General features: G+C 36.6%; 1 protein-coding gene across 1 annotated transcript in view; it reads right to left on the bottom strand.

The window, feature by feature from the left end:
• The window catches only part of Mdga2 (MAM domain containing glycosylphosphatidylinositol anchor 2), a 702900-nt gene that overhangs the window by 139766 nt on the left and 540673 nt on the right, over positions 1–22461 (bottom strand). The window contains exon 8 of the mRNA XM_038337153.1: positions 14673–14966. Coding sequence (XP_038193081.1) covers positions 14673–14966 — 294 coding nt within the window. The remainder of the gene's footprint in view (positions 1–14672; positions 14967–22461) is intronic.

Genomic DNA, 22461 nt, shown 5'->3' with positions numbered 1-22461 from the left:
GAAACAATTAATTGGAAAATTACAGAGTTCTGTGTGCATGAAATTTGGATAAGTTTATGGACTTAGGGTTCTACTCAGTAACTATTCTTATTCTAAATGAGAATTAATCATGAAAAAAACAAAGGGGAAAGAATATAGTAAAAATATTTTATAAATTAAAATTAATGACCAAGGAATTTAAATCTTGTCACCCAACCTAATGTTTTTTTCAGTTCTGCAATTGTTTTCTCTAGGAGCCACATTCAACAAAGACACATGCATATAATTGTGCTGTTAATTTTCAAGTAGATTTTACTCTTTTTGCCATTGTAACATATGTGAGTTTAATTTTTATACTAAAAATGCATTGCAAAGAAGTTTAATTCTCTTTCTTAATTTAAGCATGCAATTTCATAGAGATTCCTGAAATTATTACGCATGCGCGCGCGCACACACACACACACACACACACACACACACACCTTTTTGTTATTCATACGTTGACTGTAAATCAGTTTTTGGTAGCAATTTTTGAACTTGAGTTTATTTGGAGATTATTTTGATATAAGGGAAGGAGATGAAGAGCAATGGACGGTTACATAACTAAAATGGGCAATGCAAAACTTTAGAGCTCTCTGCAAAATTCGATTCTATCCCATATATTCACATTTCCCCATTCATGTATTCTGATTTTCCTATAGTCTTTCTCAGTGCAAGTCAAAAAATGGCAAGTGCGGTACCACACTTTTATTAACAAAACTACAGGTGACTGCAGACTGCTCCGTGGAAGACATGGCATCTGAGTGACACCTTGACGGTGATAAAGCATGTGATCCCTGGGCGTGACTTCAGTTCTATGTGTGACAAATGATGAGGGGACAGAGGCACCGAGTTTGCACAGGATGATGAGCGAACGAACTGCTCACCTCCATTACAACACGAATGATAGTTTCTACAAAGGATAGAAGGCCTTGTTAGTTCAGAGGCCTGGATAATATGTAGTCATGGAGAATTATCAGAGAGAAAAAATAAATGCTTGCATTTCCACCTGTGTGTCATATCTGTGTCTATCCAAGTCAAGCCAGTCCTAGGGAGGTGACATTAGTCTTATGATTAAACGCAAAGGGACCTAGTTCCCTAAAACAGTTGAAGGAAGTTCTACAGTTTTCAATTTAAAGTCTTCCTCCTCATAAAGGGGTGGACATTTGTGAGTGGTGCTGGGAGGGAAAAGAGAAGATCTGTGAGGGAGAAAATGGTAGGAGCTTCTTACAGTAGTTACATTTTCATGTTGAAACTGAAAATTATAATCAAGAAGTCGGAATATACTCGGGGTGGGTTTATAGGATATAAAACAATGATGTGCTGACTTTGTACTAAATACTGAACTAAAATACTTTCCAAGCATCAACATATTTAATTTGCATTTGTTTGTTTGCTGATTTTTTTCATCATGTCAAACATAAAAAAAAATGTATTTTAGAGAAATTATGGGGACTGTAGAAATGTGTACATTAAGTAAAATCTTTAATTCCAGAATGTGATAACCCAATTTCACGGGCATATTTGAGGGTTAGGAAAAGAGATGACGAGTGTGAACTTGGGTATCGATGAGAGGGGGCCTGGTAGGTGGAAAATGAGTTCCTAGAAGAGAAAAAAAAAGAACTCAGGAGAATTACTATAAGTTTTATTTTAGTTATATCAGATCTTAGGTTCATCAGGAAACTATCTTGACATTTTGCAGAAGCCAGCTGAATGTCTCACATACACATTTTGGGGAGGATCTGCACAGTGCCGATAAACCTTTACCTTGCCAAGTAAGAGAGTGGGGATCAGGAAATAGTAGGAAGAAAATGTGATTTAGAGAGGAGGAAAAAAATAGCAACCCAAGCCTAACTATAGGATTAAAATAGAATCCGCATATACTTTGCTGTCATAAAAAAAAACATGGATGAAAGACTGAATTAGCAAGAATAAGTGTTGATTCAAGAATGTCCTTTGTATGGAGTTCACATTGAGACATGCGGGGAGACGGAGGGATATTAAAGGGCATAGAAATGTTGGATACACAGTCATGGTTGTGGTGTTTACCACGTGCATCTTCATCTATGTACATATGTGGGTGATTGGTTGATACAGTTGCGTGTTGGTGTTTCATGTGAGCACCTGATGTAAAAATATCGCCTACTGAAATAACTCCTATCTTTTACCTGAGCTACACTGCTGTGTATCAATAACCTCTTGCTACACACTAGGAAGTTCTGAAGTCTAGATGAGCTCATATGCTCAGACATTAGGAATACAGGGAAATAGTTGCTAAGGATGGACACAAGGAAGCTGAAACTGCACAAAAGAAGACTGCATGATTGCTTCCGCTATGTTCTGCAAATAAACGAGGAGACACTTCACATTTTTTCTTACACATGGCCCAATTCTCTACTTTCAAAATGTTCTCTCTTTATTAATTTTGTATCATTATCTCCCTATTCTAAACATTCTACCCAGGGGTCAAAGCAATGGCTCAGCATGCAAAGTGTTTGCAACCAAGCCTGATGACCTGTGTTCAATGCTCTCCACTACAGGAGAACAGCGACTTTTAGAAGTCGCCCTTAACACACACATAACGTAATAAAAATAATTATAAACTGCTCTAACATTTTAGATTGCTTTCAAGAAAACCATTTTGTGCTTCAATCCCTAAGATTAATAATAATAATAATAATAATAATAATAGACTCCACTTATTCATTTTAAAATAATGTATATGGCAACTTTCTCTTTGCAAATAGTTTTTTTTTTTTTTTTTTTTTTTGGTTTTTCGAGACAGGGTTTCCCTGTAGTTTCTAGAGCCTGTCCTGGAACTAGCTCTTGTAGACCAGGCTGGCCTCGAACTCAGAGATCTTCCTGCCTCTGCCTCCCGAGTGCTGGGATTAAAGGCGTGCGCCACCACCGCCCGGCTTGCAACTAGTTTTGAATCAAAGAGAAAGTAATATTCACATTTAAAGCAAGTATCAAGCTTTTAATTAAGGAGGCATTTCTTTAAATTTCACAATGCATTTCCTATTTAAACTCAATTTAAACAATTGGAAGAACTTTTGCCTTTGTTTACTACAATACTGAAGGACTTGTACATCATTAAAAAACAAAGATTGTTTTAAGGAGAATGAGAATGGATTGATGGGACAGTGTAAGATATAGATTTTCCTATTCAAATATATAGCCAAAAGACCTACAAGAAAGAATACAAACAGCACTTTATAGCTATTTTCTATTCTAAAAGTGTGTTAAAAATAACTTTGTTAGAATAATACTTGTTTGTGTAGAAAATAAAAATGGGACCAAATTTAAACCACCAACAAAATCAAACAAACAAAAGACATTTGATACACTAAAAGACCTGCCGTGGTTCCTTGACAGAGGAAAAGGCAGAGAAACTGAGAAGGATGAAGTGAGAAAAGCTCTGGTCTGGTCCTCCACATTGGAACTGCCTTCTGCAGGGCCCTAGCACTGATGTCCTAATGACATGAGAAGGGCCCAGTATCAGCCATGACTCCTGACATCCTCCCTGTCGAAAACTGCTTCTGAGTGAGGACAAAGATTTGAACTCGGTGAAGTAACTCTTGTAACTGGCAGGCTTCTTCCAGGCCTCTGAAAATGGTGTCTATATACTGTGGGTCTAAGTATTTGGGCTCCTTCCTGGGCGAGGATGCTCCACCAAGTTCCATCCCCTCCGCAGTTCTGTCTCCTCGAACAGGAGTCATCACCAGTGCAGTGGCTCTTCATCTAGGGTTCTTGTGTTCAATTCAGGGAAATTTGACCATACGTGGAGATATGTTTTGTTGTCATGACATGGAAAGGGTTGCAGTCTCATGTAAAGACTGGAAATTAGGGATGCCTCAAAACCCTACAATTAGAAAACTAGGATTGTCTCTTCCAGCAACTAACTACAAGCTGGCAGGAAAAATGCGTTAAGGGAAGTACTACAAAAATCTGCCGCTTTTGCAGTATCCCTAACTTCTCTACTCACAAGAATCAAGAAGAACTCTTTCTCAAATCATGATGAAAAATATTCCCTTCCTTATGAATAGTGGTACATGCCTCGAATCCCAGAGTTAAGGAGGCAGCAAACAAACAACTCCAAACATCCAAAAGTTCCTTTTGTGTGTATTTTTTTTTTTTTTTTGAGACAGGGTATCACTATATAGTTCTGGATGGCCTGGAACTCTCTATGTAAACAAGGCATTTCTTGAACTCATAAAGACTTACTTGGCTATGTATTCTAAGTACTGAAATTAAAGGGGTGTGCCACCATGCTTGACCCCCTATATTTTTTAAGGGTTTTCTGGGAGATGGGGAATTATAAGGCCTGGCGGTAAACTGTATTTTCTATTCTAGAGTCCTGTGAGACATTCTGAGGTTAAATTCAGTTCAAATAGTCTTATGCTGGTCAAAGTAGTTATAGCTAAAAATGACTTTGGTATGTTAAGCACTATTTGCAAAACAATGAGTACAATAAAATACAATCTAATATAGTATATATAAACAAGATATCTCCAGTTGCTATTAGATATTACAATGTGGGTTGGGTATATGGCTCAGTGGTTAAGAGCACTTGTTCTTGTAGAGGACCCAGGATCAGTTGCCAGCACCCACATAATTGTTCACATGTGGTTGAGTTAGAAGAGATTTAGTGCACACATATGGGCACAAAGCACACATGTGGTGCACAGACGTACATGGAATCAAAATACTCATGCACACAAAGTAAAATAATCAAATTTGCATTAAACAATTGGACTGTCAATGAAGATTAAGATCCTAAGAAAATAGAAACTAAAATTTTATGTGACCAGACCCCCTTGGTAGATGGAGTTCTCTGTAAGAGTATCGCCTGCCACGGTGTTAGAATTTCCCAGCTTTCTCTCATAACAGGGTAGTTCTTTAAGTGCTCCTCTTTTGATTGATTTACTGTTCACTCACTGAGACACACACACACACACACACACACACACACACACGCACACGCACATGCACACGCACACACACAAACACATATTGCTGTTGTTCTTGCTCTTTTGCTTTTTTATTTTTACAGTGCTGGGATCAGTCATAAAGGTTTGTTTATGGGACATGTTATTGTTCACCACGGTGATATATTTTAATGGTTTACTGTTACTATATTTTTATTTTATAAGGACTCTCAAAGTATTTAGTAATGCCTAAATTCTACATTTTGAAAGAAAGATCATTGATATATTATGAATGAATACGAAGAAAAAGAATTTTGATAATTATATGTTTGTGCTCATGTATTTGAGAATTCAGTTCCATGAAATGAAAAAGGGAGAAAGCTGGGACATTTCCCCAGAAAAAGAGATGATACATGTTCCAGTTCACAAGCACTCAGTTTCATGCCATACCTGAAAGGCTCAGGTATGGAAGCTTTGTAGATATGTGATGCTGTGACCACTGCTTGAATTTCCTACACAGTTGTGTTAAACAGAAGAACTTAGATGACTGGGGTGATGAAACACAAAGCTTGGCTGGGTTAAGCTGTGCATTTAATCACAATGCTAAACCCAGCTTTTTCCTGTTCCAATTTTGTAAACATGCTTTAATAAAGCACTTTTAGTAGATACACTTTCCCTAAGCAATCTCTGCCCGCATCTTCATTCAGACAACAACAGAGGCTGAGGCAGAAAGGGAAACTGTGCTGATTTTCTTCTGAGGAGCCATAGGCTAGAGGATTTCATTTTTTTTTTTCCAGGTGATGCTTACTGAGTCTAAAGCACAGGTTTCCTGCTCTGTTTTGAGAATGTCTGTAGAGAGTGCGAGAGCCCCTTATTGTTTTCATGGATAGTTTCTCGGGCATTCATTAGCCCTTAGGCGGTTGTCAATTGTTCTATTCTTCAGAAGAATGTAGAAACTCAAAACAGGAGAATCGGAGGCCAGTTTAGCTATAGTAAATTAACTCGAAAATTTTCCTGAAAATGTAATTTGCATACATGGGAACTTAAACTTTTAAATACTTAGGAGTAAGGGAAATTCATAAATGGGTTAAGTAGAATATGTATATTAATGTATATGATATGTTGATCTGAGATAATATCTCTATAAATTATTAATACAGAGTTTAAATTGAATGGTATCCTATAAGCTCAATTGTTTCTTTTTGGTAAACAAAAGGTCTTAGGATCAAGGAGGAGGCCATGGGCAGGCTGGGAGAAAATATAAATATTAATGTTTTCAAAATGTTAACATTGCCTCAGGGTTCAGTTGATTAATGCTTCCAATAACTACTGAAAACAACGAAAGAGCTAATACAACCATTTAATCCAAACAAAGGAATGCTGTATAAAAAATGTAGAGTTCTCGTTAGCAACTGTTAACATTAAAAATTGGAAAAATGTACACCAAATGTATTAATTTCTTTTTAGGAAACCAGGAGCTTTTCTCAACCCATTTTCAGACAGAGTACACTGTAAAGTGGGAAGAGAAAACTGGGGATGTGTTATCAAAGAGAGCTTGTCTCTACACTGTTCTTTGGAATGGGAAACCAGATTATTGACCAATAAATAAAAAATTTACACACACACACACACACACACACACAGACACACACACGTATAAGTACCATGATGCTAAAAGTTATAAGGTATTTGAATACCCAAGTTTGTTGGGAGCAGTGAGACCCCAGATCTTGAATTTCTTGTAATCCCCTGATCTGAGTGCCTACAGCTGCTCTGAGCACGAGACCTTCAGGAGTTCCTGATGGCAGGAGAGGGTTTTCTGGTGGTTTTGGCTTGGGCGTGGCTATCTCTATATAATCTGCCCCTGAACACAATAAAGGGGGCATTCTTGGGGAATTCAAGGATGACCCGTGTCGTTGTCTCTCTGTCTGTGTGAGTCTTTGTGTTTTTTAACCTCCTGCCCCTTGCCCGAATCTCGTGAACGGGGTTCAAGCGCATCTAATGCAGACAAGGGGGTGCGGTGGGCGGCACAAGTTCAATCTCCAACCCTGGTGAAAACCTGCCTCTATCTACATACCTACACACACACACACACACACACACACACACACACACACACACACACACAAATTGCTTTGACAAGCAAAGGAATTAGAGCAAAATAGGAAGGAATCATTCTTCAAAAATAAGAAAGTGTTCTGATCTGAACACTTGTCTCTCCACTCCAGTCGTTTCTGGTTTCTGCAGGTACTAGAAAGTAGAGCTTTGGAGAAGGCTCTATCGCACACATATTAGTGCCCTTAAAACAGATGCCACAGAAATGGTGCTTTCCACCATGCTACCACGTGAGTACAGTTAAAAAGTAAGTGTCTCTATGAGGAAGGGATAGGGACTTCACATTTGATCGTGGATTTCACAGCTTCAGAAATGGAAGAAATTTCTGGTATGCATAAGCTATCCAGTTTATAATATTTTTGTTATAACAGCCTTACTAAGTTAAGTAGGAAGTAGGATGAATAATCTGCAAGCAGGAAATGGATTTTTAGCAGAGGTTATATATTAGGAAAATGAAAATCATACTAATAATTATATTCCCCGTTCTCTTCTTTGTGGTTTGCACTGCCCTTGGTATTTCTTAGTATAGTTTGTATGGCAATTTGAATAGATATGGCCCCAATACACTCATGGGTTTGAATGCTTGGGTCATAATGAGTGACAGTATTAGGTTGGAGTAGGCATGTCCTTGTTAGAGGAAGTGTGTCACTGTGGGGGAGAGATTTGAGGTCTCCTATGCTCACGTTTTGCCTAGTTTTGTACATGCTCTCCTTCTGCTGACTGTGGATAAAGAGGTAGAACTCTCAGTTCCTTCTCCTGCACCATGTCCGCTTACACAATGCCATGCTTCCCACCATGATGAACTGTAAGCCAGTCTCAATTATATGCTCTACTTTATAAGACTTATTATGGCCATGGTTTCTCTTCACAGCAATAGAAACCCTATCTAAGCTAGTTTGAGACTGTAAACACTAATAAAAAATGCAAGTATTTCCCCTTGTTTGGAAACAAGAAAACTAATGACTAGAAAAGTGAAGACACTCACCAGGAGGCATATCTATTGTATAATGAAGGTTTGTAAAATCAAGACCCTGTGAGAAAAAAAAAGATTCTACATGGGTGCTCCCTCAGAAGGAGTACTGGAGCAGCACCCAGGGAAGAGTGTTTAGACCATCCTTGCCTATACATTTTAAAACCAAGTTAGAACATGTCATTCAGGCTTCTAATGCAGCCTTTTAATATTCATAAAGGTAATTTATGTTATGAATGGAAACTAAAGGTCACAACACACAAGTAACTTTATTGAAATAAGTGAGTTCATTGTAAAAATGTTCAGTTCACATATTATCTCTGTGCTGATATGTGATATGATATAGCTCTATAGACAGAAATCCAGCAGAGTTCTGTGGCAGGCAACTGTCATAGCTATTCATCATGCATCGTGATAAAGTACCTTGACCAAACAACACTAGGGAGGAATGCTTTGTTGTTGACTTTTTCTTTTTTTTTTTAACTCAGCATTCAAGACTCCAGATTCACCCTGATGGAAAAGGACTTAGACATACTTGAAGGATTGAAGAATTTATGTGAACAGGGAAAGGGAGCAACAGAAGCCAAGGTAGAGGCAAAGAAATAATACCAGATTGCATTGTTCAGGAGACTGAGAATAAATGATGAGATTATTCTTAGAAAGTCTACAGTACACAGACTGTGAATAGATGCAGCTCTTCAAGTGTTTCTATTGCTCTGTTTAGAAGTTAAGATACTGTCACCAAGGCCAGCTCCACTGGGACTGAAAAAGCATGGGATCAAACCGGACTCTCGGAACGTGGCAGACAATGAGGGCTGACTGAGAAGCGAAGAACAATGGCACTGGGTTTTGATCCTACCGCATGTACTGGCTTTGGGGGAGCCTAGTCTGTTTAGATGTGCACCTTCCTGGACCTGGATGGAGCGGGGAGGACCTTGGACTTCAGCAGGGCAGGGAACCCTGACTGCTCCTTGGACTGGAGAGGGAGCAGGAGGAGAGTGGAGGAAGGGGGAGGGAAATGGGAGGTGGGGAGGAGGCAGAAATTTTTAATAATAATAATAAAAAATAAAAAATTAAAAATAAAAAGAGAAAAATAGAGTAAAACTTAATGTCTATCCTGTAAAAAAAGATACTGTCCCTTCACTTACAAATCCACTGAACAGGAAAGCAATGACTAATTGCAAAGAGACTGAGCTGCAGGGATAGAAGCAGGGGCTGTGGAGACATCACTAGAAAAGGGACAGTTGGTGTGACACAGGCTATGGAGTTGGAAGCTGAAATTTTCTATACATGCTGTCTTGGGGTTTCTAATAGAAACTGTACATGCTATGAAGAGACACTATGACCACAGCAATTCTTATAATGGAAAGCATTTCATTGGAATGGCTTAATTTCAGAGGTCTAGTCCATTATCATCATGGTGAGACAAGGTAGCATGCAAGCAGACTTGGTGCTGGAGAAGGAGCTGGGGATTCTACATCTTCATCAGCAGGCAACAGGAAGTGAACTGACTCACTGGGCATGGCTTAATCATATATGAGGCCTTAAAACTTGCCTCCACAGTGACACATTCCCTCCAACGAGAACACACCTAGTCTACCAAGGCCACATTTCCTAATAGTGCCAATCCTTTTGGAGTGCATTTTCTTTAAAACCGCTACACACACCCAAAACTGAGTTGACAGAGAAAGAACCCTGACAGTATCTGGGCAAGTAACAATAGGGGGTGGTATCAGTACGCTGATCAGCATCACATGAGGGTCGGGGAAGAGACAGTCTAACTACACAGTAAACACACATAGGGGTCCCTTCACACCCCTTCAGAGCCTTCATCACAAGAAGTCTTAACTAGTTAGCAGGGTATTGAAAATAGGATCCGAGACCTGAGACAAGGTCTCTAAAAGAGGGGTCTGGAAGGCTTGGTAAAACTTCTTTCCATTATTGAATTTAAAAGTCTTCCTTGGCAGGTGCAGACAAGAAAGAGGCAACTCAGTCACCTCAAGAAGGAAGTGACTGAGGTTATAATATCTTACATTTTATTTTTCCTTATTTTTATTTTCATTTATATTATTGTACTTCAATTGTTTCATTTTGTGTAGTTTTGTTTCAGCTCATAACTCATCATTTTAGACTTTTATTCTCATTCCTTTTCTTATACTATAATAGTTTCAAGTACTATTCTTATGCCTCTCCAGTACATACATCCCCTTCTGTTCATGAATTACTTCCAGTTTTCTCTTTTTCCAATTCCATCTTCATTTTACCACTTAATTATTAATGCCCTTAACTCTAAAGAATATAAACAAATTTTCAAATTTGAACTCTTTTTGTGTACTCTCTGAATATTACCGGGGAGACAAAGAAAATACACAGATGTTTTCTAGTGCAAGTTAACACCCATGATACTTGCTACTACAGTAGGATTTTATCCTAAATGGAAGCAGGGAATATTCATGGAATAAAAGACAACTAACCGGGGAAACACACATAGTGACATAGAGTGGGTAAAAAGAAAAAAAAAATAAAAAAGAGAACATACTAAACCTAACTAATATATAATCACCACAAAGAATGATAAAAATCGTGATTATGTCACCAGCTCACACATCTCCAGCTAAGGAAATGAAAGGCCCCTCTATGAAAACACGAAAATGGGGAAAAGGAAAGAGAGGAGAGCGCTAGCCTATTCAAGGATCTTCAGTGTTGACGATTGGCGGATTTAATATTGTAGGGACAGCTATTTACTGAAAGTTATCCTCAGTTTCCAAACAATTCTAATCCAAGTGGCAGTGACCTTCTTCACAAAATTAGAAAACATAATCCTAAAACTCACATAATCCCATATCGCAAATATCCCATAAATAACCAAAGGAGTGGAACCTAAGCAAAAAAAGCAATGATGGATGAATTTCAATACTTGATCTCAAAGTACACTACACAATCTTAGTGACAAAGACAGCAAAACAAAAGAAAACGTAAGCAAACAAAATAGAAACGAGCTTCAAAATAAATCCACTCAACTACCACTTGTTAAATTTTGATGAAAATGTCAAAAAGTTACGATGGAAAAAGGACACTTTCTGTAATCAGAGGTGGTGTGATGGTGAGAACACAGCATATCAACAAGAAAAATTAAACAAGGTTTATGTCTCTTGCACTGTACAAAAGGCTGTTCACCTGCATCAAGGATCTTAATTTACAATCTGAAACACTAAAACTACTATGGGAAAATATAGGAGAATACTTTCAAGATATCAGCTTAGCAAGAGTTTTTTTTAAATAAAGGACTACAATAGCAAAGGAAATAATCCCTATAACTGACAAATGTTATGTGAAATGTACAAGTTTCTCCATAGTAAACAATTAGCAATGAATAGAGACACTCTACAGAGTGGAAGGAAGCCAATGTTCGCATAGGGATGATAACTACAGCACATAAAAAAATGAAAGAACCAAACACTCAAAATTCAAATCTTCCCATCAATACATGGGTTTTTTCAATTGAAGCTCTCAGAAGACAAAATAAAATGGCCAGTAAGCATTTATAAACTGGTCAACATTACTAGCTTTCAGAAAAAAATTTAATTTAAAACTATTCTATGATCCCATTTTACTTGGTCAGAATGGTTATCAATAAAAATAAAAATGATGCTGGACGTAGTGGTGTACACATTTAATACCAGCATTCAAGAGTCAGAGGTAGAAGGATCACTGTGAGTTTTAGGCCAACTTGGTTTACATAGTGAGTCCCAGGATAGCCAGTATACAGTATAAGACTCGGGAAAAAAAAAAAAAAAAAAAAAAAAAAAACAACAACAACCAAAAAACCCACAACGTTTAAAAAATCAAAAAAATAAAAAATAAAAATAAAAATAAAGAACAAAGCAAACAAAGAAATTATAACAAATGCTAAAGAAGATTGAGGAAACATAATCTAATGCAGCTATCATGGAAATTAGTATGCAAACTTCTCAATCTGAAAATAAAACTACCAAATGACCCACTTATGCTGCTTCTTGAAAGTATACCCAAAGGTCTCAATTTCAATGTAACACATAAAAAGAAAAGAAAGAAAAAACTTTACACTTACACTTTATTGAAAGACTATTTATTATTTAAGAAACAGAATTAGCCTAGACTATCATTCATGAATGAGTAAAAAAAGTGATATCTATAAATATAGATATATCTACATATATCTATATATAGATATATAATGACATTTTATTGAAAAAATAAAATTAAGACATCTAACTAGAGGAAATATTTTACAAAAATCATTGTGTTAAGCAAAATAATCCAGACTCCAAACAAAAGAAAACAGAAACAACCAAATAATGTAAATTTTCTCTCATATGTGTATCCTAGACTTGATGTGTGTTTGTAGGTCATGAATTAGAAGAAGATGGCAAGAGGAGAAGAAATCTTAAGGGAGCAGTGGAGGAAGAACAAAAAACTTAAAAAGAATATAACCAAGTACATCGGCACAAATGCAGAAAGAAGGTATTGGGGGGAGGAAAGAAACCAGCAAGAGAGGGATCGGGAGAGGAACAAAGATGACTAAAAAAATGTCTGAATGAAAACATCATATTTAAGTCATTACTTGGTATAACAAGTTAGAAAGTACTGAAAACATTAATTAAATTTCTAGGAGTGATGTTCCATGTCTTAGAACTCGAGAGACAGTAGATCTCCCTGAGTTCAATGCCAGCATGATCCATGCAGCCAAACAATACTCTTCAAGTCCTCAGATACTCCTGACACCTAAATTTCACCAGAAGTAGAAAGCGAGTATGTATCTATATTTATATTTGTTTTCAAATTTAAACATATATTTATATACTTGTCAACTGGCATTCACATATATTTAGCAGCTTCAGTAATTAGCCATAGCATAAATACAGCATGCTTGGAATTCACATGTGTAAAGAGTTTGTGGGCTAAGGAGGTGGCTCTGTGAGGGAAGTGTGTGCTGCGGCACAAGTCTGAGGATTTGAGATTGGACACTCAGCACCCATATAAATGTCTGGTGTTCTTCTGTGACCCCAGCGCCAGGTTGTCAGAGACAGGATGACCCCTAGGCAGCCATTCTATATAATTGGTGACCTTCATGTTCAATGAGAGTCTATCTAAAAATTGAGCTGGAGAGTAACTGAAGAAGATACCCAAAGCCAACCTCAGGTTTACACATGCATGCTAACACATGTGTCTGGCTAGTTGTGTGAACATATGCACACATGTCTATATACCACCCACACATACATATAAATAAATAAAATTTCATTTGTTATATATAATAATGGAATTTGCTGTAAAGGATGCAATGAACAGAACATGTATATACATATGCATATGTATGTTTGTATAGTAGAATAGTATTTTATATTTTATATCAATAATATTACATGTATCACAGTTATCAAAATTAGGCAAAACTATACTTTTATAATGAAAAAATTAAAATGTTTGCTATTTTAGTTTTGTCAGAGCAAGCCTTTTGTAGACATGGAGTATATGTCCACAGACAGGGATGATGTTGCTTGAACATGAACTGATTCTCTTGGGAGTATTCAGAAAGTTGCCAGTTGCTTATACTTGGCAAATTCTCAAACACATAATTAGATTCTTCAGAAAGAGTCAAAATCTTTGTAAAGAGGCTCCTGAAACACAGTGCATCCCTGGCTGGACCTGGAAAGGCTGCTGGTGTTTGGCTTTCAGAGTTGACAGGGCATGAACACAGGGCTCTGAGTGACGTCCTCACAGCCAGTACTCGGCTCTATCATTGCACCTTATACCCTTCTGCTTACACCAACAGAGCTGAATTCTCCTCATGTCTATTGGTATCTTTTTGAATAACAGTCCTGTCACCATAGAAACAACAGCACAATCGTTCTCATTATCTGCTATTATAAGATCAAATTGTACAATCTTGTGCTGATTTTAGGCATTTTCTCAAAGTACGCAGTGCCAGTGATATTGCTCAGTTTTTATTAATTCTTAAATTTATTGATTTAATTATTTTAAGAGCAAATATTAACCCCATAGTGTCTATAGTTCTTGTAAGAAACACAGCCAGAGTTTCAATAGAAGCAGTTCAAGAATTATCTTATTTAACTCATAATTAAACACTTATCTGTTAGGTAATTTAACAGAATTCAGCACCTAAGATCCTCACTAACTCTATTCCTAGATAATTGTGCAACCTACTGTAACAACTTCATACATGCAAAAGTACCATTTCAAAGATCAGACATTCACATTTAGGCAAAGGGATTCTTTAAATAAATGGATGCAATTATTGCAAAAGAAGAAATATGAAATTAAAGAGCTTAGTAACCTGATTAACAGTTCCTTTCATCTCCATCTTGCTTTGTTTGTTCCCAGATGGCTGTTAGCCATTACAGTTGTTGATTCCCTAGTCTTAAACATCATTATGATCATAATGTGTCTATAAGAGACCTGTTTTCTAAAAGCTAAATAATATGCAGATAAATGGCAATTGTCATATAAGTTGGACAGTAATTGATTTTTTTCATTTTATACTAATCCAATGCCAAGAATCACCTCTTTATTCAAACCAAGGTGCTGTCATCTCCTCCTTTGCTCCCCCAGAGAAACCAACGGGAAGGGAATTTACTCACACTGTACGATGAGCTGGACCAAGGCTTCTCTTGGCTTCACGTTGAATCCGTTGTACTGGCTGGTTTGACACTTGTACATCCCTGACATTTCCCTCGACACATTCACAATCCTCAATGTCCCATCGTAACTCTCCATTTGCATTGTTCCATCAGGCATTGCGACTTCTTTATCGGCTCTAGACCAAAGGATGATTGGTTTAGGTTTCCCAGTTACTTGACATTGAAGTTCTATTGTGTCTCCTTCTCTGGTGACCAAAGGTGATTTTTCCTGTGGAACAGTCAGATTGGGTGGAACTTGAAATGGGAAAAAGAAAATTTTTCAAGGTTAGTATAAACTTGTAAGACATATTCAGTCACAGAACATCATAAGGAAACAATTTGTGTTGGCTGAAGGAATTTGACAATGCAGGTGGCATAAAATATAGGAACCACAGAAATAAGGGGAAGATGCTGTCACTTAAAATAATCATACAACTTTCACTGTACATTCTAAAATAAAGACTATATATATTCTCACAATAAGAAAAATATTACATTGAAGGCAAATGGTCAATAAAAGAAAACTCTGCTCAATGTTTTGTCTTATTAGCCATTAACTGGACCATCAGTCTTTGCTTTAAACAGAACAAGCAAGTTGATGCAAGAGTGGCTAGCACATATAAACACAACTCTCTTCTAACAGTTAAGTCATTATCAGTCATATAGAAAATTGCCAATCAAAATAATAGCAATGAGGTAGAAATATTTAATTCAGTTTTTAAATTATTTCATTTTACTCATATGAGCACGTGACAACACAGCATGGAGAACTAGTAGAAAAAAGACGAACCCAAGATATAAATTAGAAGTTTAAGAAAAGGGGCTAAGATTTATGGTCTATTTTCTCTCTGGTGAGAATTTAATAGAGCAGCTGACTAATGTCACATTCAGATAATCATTATATTCTCCCACATTTGTCTTTTAGAAATTTAAATTTTGTAAGATTCCAAATTATATTTTGAAGCAACATGGATTCTTGGCAAGATATTACTACTATTTCTATAAAATTATTCTTATGAAAGACAGTCAAAGCATCTTTCAAAATTCCTAAAGTGAATTTAATATTTTTATTGTACTGAGTATACTTAGTGTGACATTGGAATGGTTTCGCTGGATCATAGTTGACTAGGCTGGAGTTTTGGAAAAATTCCTTCATGCTTGATAATACTCATGTTAGGTTTTAATGGAAAACATGAGTATTGTGGGAAATATAATGATTTTTCTTACAAACAATATCAGAAAGAGTATTCCATATCACATGAGCTTATTTGCATTAATAATGCAATTGTATTTGACTGAAATTAAATGGGTTTATGTAGCAAAGTGTCCACAAACATGAGCTATACTCAATGTTAGAGATAGGGGTGGATGGAAACATGATTCTGATTAATGCTGCAATTCTTTTGAAGGTGTTGCAGATTTTAGGTTCACTGTAAGATTTATTTTCCCATGAGAGATTACGAGCCTTACTTTATTTCTGTTTCAGGGTAGCAAAACAAACAATTTCAAGTTATTTTTCAACTAATGCTGATATGTAGATTTTTACTACATTTAAAAACATTAATTTAGAGATATTAATGAGATACCAAAATTATTTTGGCATTCAAATGTCTCACACATACATTCTTATTTTAATTTCTCCATTTACTAAAAGTTATAAAAAAGTTATATGATACACATTACAGAATCTCTCAAGTCAGATAATATGATAAGTAATCATCATCTTCTTGAAGCAAATACATACATTACAGGAGTTGATCTCAACAAAATTCATCTGAAAATGAAAATATTTATAAAAACGTAATTCTTAAATGACTTACTCAAATAATTTATTTTGGAGTAACATTAATAATTTATGACCAAAATTTTCTTTTATAAGCAAACCACAAAAAAATCATGCAATTGTAAGCCATGTATCTCAACAAAACAGAAGGAACTGTAATATTTGATTGCCTTTTCTGAGAGTAAATGAAATAGAATAACCAAAATGATCTGGACATTTCCCACATATGATGTCTTTACTATATGCCAAGCACAATTAGAGGTTTTACAATTGTGTTCAACTCTCTTAATAATCCTAAGGAGCAAATATTTAATGTCAAAACTTACCCAAGGAGAAGCACTGAGTTTCAGGGTGACAAATCAATGACTGACCAGAAATGAAAACACTGACAATCTGATGTGACACTTTAGGGGGGCTAGAGAGTTTAGTATCTGTAAGTGAGCGGTGGGCTCCTTGCCCAACACCCACACTCACTAGCCTCACAGGATGATGGACAAAATTCCTTTCAATTACTGCTCTTCGGCAGGAGGCCAGAAGAAATACAAGTGACTTTATGATGTATATTTCATAAAATTCTTTCCTATGCTATATTATTTCCGAACTAAAAGTTACTCAATTAGAATATTTTTGAATACATATCAAAATAAATATAAGCTAATTCAATACAAGTGTGTATCTGAACTTGAATTACTCTCTTTGAATTACATAAAAAGACATAATTTAAAAGGCTGTAATGGATTGCTGTTGCTTTAAATATTTACTCCATAAAGCTCCCCAAGCCACAGATGTGGGCTAAGTGTAATCAATCTGTGCATTAATTTCTAAAGTTTGAAACTAATTATTTGACTATTTTGCATCAGTCCTGAGGGCACTCGTCCTATGATAGAAACAGAAAGTGAAGGAGAACAGAGTCAAAGGTAAACATTTGTATCTTGATTTAATATGGTGGATATTTAAATATCTTAAAACATTAGGCCATTATACCTAAAGGCTTGACTACCTAAAATTTTCCTAAAACTTTATACTATGTTGAATAGTATAAGAAATACCTTTGTGCATTTGTTATTCATTGACTTAAAATCGTTAATGTTTTAATTTGCCTAATTAAAGTTAGTAAAACCAATTCAATTTTTTATCTTGTCAGCTTAAAGATAGGTCTTTTATGAATTACTTCAAGTTTTACTCAGCAACAAAGATTAAAAAACATTTTGCAATCTTTTTTATTCTGTAAAATGTTTCGGTGGCTTTGGTTTGGGGAAGGGTTCGCAGTATTTTGCGCCACACTGTTGCTCTGAAGCTTGCTTCCTATCCTATCTCAACTGCGCTGGCACTCATGATCCTTATGCATCAGGCTTCCGAGTGCTGGGCTTACAGGAGAGCAGACTGTACTGGCTTAAGGACTTTAAACTTTTGTAACCATCTCTCTTGGCCAAAAATATCTTGTGATTTCCCTCAACAACTATAAGCTTCCCCTTTTTTGCTTAGACTAAAAGTTCTATATCCTAAAAATAGACACCAAACTCTGAATTATTGCTATCAGCTCTTCCATGGGAGATCCTGTTTGTTACTCTTGACTTTTCTCGTCTTTATGCGATGACAGTAGATATTCTAATCTCTTCCAACTTCTTCAATTCTACAAAGGAATCTATTTTTATATTCCAAGTGTTTTAAATCTTCAAACACAAATACCAATCATTTCTTAAATTAATAGTTAATTATCAATACATGCCATCTGCTAATTAAAATGATAGTTTTTCTAGGTTTCTCATATCCTCTTGCTTGCACTTCCACGTACTATCTAATCCTAATGAGCATGCTTACATATGCATGTGTATAATATATACAGCATATACATTAAAATATCTTTCATCCCTGCCTATTTATTTATTTTTTTATTGTAGAACTACTGACAGTCAGGAAAGTCATCATTTTGCTTTCTTGTGACAGTATCCTATACAGTGTCTCTGTTATGAAGGTTTTACTCTCCCAATTCTCCTGCTGTCCTCTCATTAGTTTTTTTCACCACAAACACACTTTTGTTCAGGTTACTATGAAGTCCGAAAACCTCCATGAGATTGCTCATCAGAGCACTGTTTTAAGAAATTCTGAAAACAGCGTGATAGGTTTGTTCAATCATGGAACTGTCGTGGTACAGTATGATAAAGGCTTTTAAATGATGATGTCGTTTTCGATAAACATAGATAAAATATCAGTATTGACAAGGAACAGCATGTTAGCAGGCAGTGTGGATAACTGCAGTGCTATTGTTAAGTGGAGCATGCTGTTATGTGGTACAAACTCTTATTTTATGCAAACGGTTTCTTCTCCCACCTCACCAGTTACTACAGGGGATGGCAGCTCATCATGTGCTTCACAACGGTACCTGGTTTATTATCCGTGTGTATTTTATAACAGCATATTCTACACGTCAAAATAGAAATGAGAGCTTCCAGAACGAATACACACATACTTCATTGTTGTAGTGTCAGCATCCAGGAGACAATCTTATACATAATATAAATTCAGTGAAAAAATTTATATGTAACAAATAAATTGTGACAATGAGATAGCTAGGCAGTGACACAGGGAGGAAGCAGAGATAGAAATAGAGAGAGTCAAGGAGGAAAGCAAATTCTTGCAGGGGCTTCACATGACAAGAACAGTGGTTTTCCTTAAATATGTTATTATTGTCAATTTTGTCTTGATACATTTTGCTTCAAATTTTACTCTTCCCCAATATTTGTGAAACTTTAGCATATCAAAGGTTCCATAAAAATGTGAAATATTAAAGCAATCTATATTCAGAATTCATTCAAAGATATGTGTGGTTTTCATTGCTCTCCCTCTCAGTCCCTCCCTCAACTCATCCGTGATAGAAGGAGCCATTATTGGTTTAGGGAGAAATCTGGTGCTAGGGAAACTCCCAGAAATCAATGAGGATGACCCCAACTAAGTCTCCTAGCAATAGTGGAGAGGGTGCCTGAACCGGCCTTCTCCTCTAATCACATGGGTGACTACCCTAATTGTCATCATAGATCCTCCATCCTGTAACTGATAGAAGCAGATGCAGAGATTCACAGCCAAAACCAGGTGTGTAGCGGGCGTGGTTGGTCGGCAATTGGAAATAATCAAACTAGCCTTTTATAAAATACTCAGCTTTAATAAAAGGAGAAAATGGGAGAAGCTTACAGAGCCAGAGTTCCAGCAAAGAGCAGGGAACCAAGAAACCAAAACAAACAAAGCATTTGTGCCCCGGAGGGGTCACGGCCCTCAGACAAGGGATTGGTCAGCTTCCCCAACACAGGTGGAGCTCCAGGAGTTCAATTGAAGAAGGAGGAGGGATTATATGAGCAAGGTGGGTCAAAGTCATGAGGAAGTAACCCACAGAGACAGCTGATCTGAGCTCCTGGGACCTGGGAACTCTGGACTGAAGGATGGGTAGCCTGCATGGCACAAAACTGGGCCCTCTGCAGGCTGGTGACAGTTGCATGGTTTGGTCTTTTGTGGGACCTTTTACAGTAGGACCAGGATCTATCCCTCGTGCATGAACTGGCTTTGTTTTTTGTGCCAGTTTATTGTGATGGGGTACCTTGCTCAGCTTTGATGCAGGGGTGAGGATCAAGCCTCAACTTGATATGTCACTTTTTGGAAACTCCCCATGGGAGGCCTTACCCTTTCTGAGAAGTGGATGATAGGTGTGTAATGGGATAATGGGGAAGGGCGAGGAGGGGCGGGAGTGGGAACTGTGGTTGGTATGCAAAATGAATAAAAAAAGAAAGTGTATTTTTCACGGTGTAAATGAATCACTCCAGAGATGGTGTTCTGAACAACAGAATAACACCCATGTTCTATAGGTTTCGATGACCATAGTGATATTGAACAATCAGTTATTTCTCATTTATTTCCCCCTGTTTAGAAGTAGGGGCATTCTTGGGGTCTTCTAGAACTTCTGCACACCCTACATGTTAAAACTCAGTTCAAATGCTATTAAATTTTTTCTCTATGTATATGTGTAGGCAATGTCTATTCATTTGTGTTTCCATGTACATGGGTTCACATTACTGTATGAGTACATGTGCAAGCTCACATGTGTGTGTGTGTGTGTGTGTGTGTGTGTGTATGAATGTGTGTGTGTGTGTGTGTTTTGTGTGCAAGCCTGAGGCTGATAGCAGGTGTCTTTCTCAATCTTTCCCTACCCTTTGTATAAAGATGGAGGCACTTGAATCCAGAGCTGTGATCATACACACACTGTGGATTATACAGGTATTAGCGACCCAAACTCTGTTGCCCATACTTACAAACCAGCACTCTCCTCACTGAGCATCCCCCCTGCCTTAGACATTACTACTTTCAACTTCTAGTGAGATTTTGCCCTTTTCTGTGGCCTGGAAATTCATTCTGCATGGCTATGAGAAACAGGTGCCTTTTGCCCGTTCCCAATCTTGAAATTCTACTGAGCATTTCCCCCATGTTTGGGGGACAAGAAAACCCTTTGCAGCCACTGTCTTGATGTTTTTATTGGCAAATTGTACTGCCCATCCTAACAGCACATGGAATAACTGAGAAAGGAAGAAAGGGGAATCAGTGGAAAGTGGGATGGCAGAAAATTGCATATCTGGGACTAAATCAGATAATAGAAATAAACTGACATGAGTCAAGCATTTCTAACAGCAAAATATAGAAAAATGATAAAAATATGTAATTACTAACTCAGATAAGTAGAAACTGTGAAAAAGAAATAATGTTTGGGTAGATTTAAAATGTAGGTCTTCCCATTTAGAGGTGTCTCAAAGTTAAGAGAGTTAAAAAAAATGATCCTGCATATTATTTTTCTGTTTTCTTTCATTTAAAATGTGTATAGAAAAAACAAAGCTCCAAACTAATTTTAAAATAGACAAAGGAGAGGCAATTTAAAGGCACATAATTAATTGCATTATGGATGTTTAAGATGGTTTATATGAATTATAATATTTATTGTTTCTAAATAAAAGTATATCAAGTAAAAGACAGCAGTCTTACGCACCTGCACCTTGTAAATCATATTTATTTAGAAGGTAATTTTTATTAAAAAAAGTCTCTGAAAATAAAAATATAGGCATATTTTCTGATGTGGTTCATACTGAAAGGCTATCGTGGGAGGAACTGGGAAGGTCTTGATCAAGACCTGTTTCTTCTTCCAAACATTAAAAACATCATCAACAACAACAACAACAAAAATAAAACAATAAAACCACAACTCAAACAAAATGGCTTTCTGACAACTTTTCTCTTATATCACAGACTGTAAATGAAACACAGTGAGTGAATCAAAAGGGGAAATACTTTCCATGTTGTATTAGGGAGGAAACAGAAGGCATCAACTCTTCAATCTTTACTTGGAAAATTTCATTTTTCCAAACACGTAGGTCCATTTCAAGTCCCAGAAATAATAATAACGTGAAAAGAAATCAGATATGCTTGTGCACTTCCTGGCAGGTGCTGAACTTTAAAAGGAATGTGAAGATGAAAGGAATACTTTATTTTTAAAATGCAGCACGTAGATCTTTCTACAGTTGGCTAACCAGACCCATATTATAAAGACTCCTGAAATAAATACACCATTAATTAATTTACACTTGAAGTTTTAGGAAATCTAGTTTATATTAGACGTGTATATTCTAGAGAGCATAATTGATACTAAAATAAAAAAAAAAACAAGAAAATAAGATTTCAAAGGAGTAATGGGTCCCATGAAGGGACCTCTAGTGGTAAGAATTCACGAAATGTCCTGATGTAAAGAAAAAAGAAAGACCAATGTAAAGTAATTTTCAGATGTAAATAATCAAAATGAGAGCTAGTGATTTAATTCATGGAGAGCCCTTGCCCAACATGCACAAAGCACTAAGCTATGGCTCTAGTATCAAACACACAAAGGCAATAATGAGATAAATTAATGAAATCATGTGACTGTATGCATGTATGTTTCCT

This window comes from Arvicola amphibius, chromosome 7, assembly GCF_903992535.2.
Source record: "Arvicola amphibius chromosome 7, mArvAmp1.2, whole genome shotgun sequence".
Lineage (NCBI taxonomy): Eukaryota > Metazoa > Chordata > Mammalia > Rodentia > Cricetidae > Arvicola > Arvicola amphibius.
Note: the sequence above shows the minus strand (reverse complement) of the source record. Positions and strands in the feature narration are given on the sequence as shown.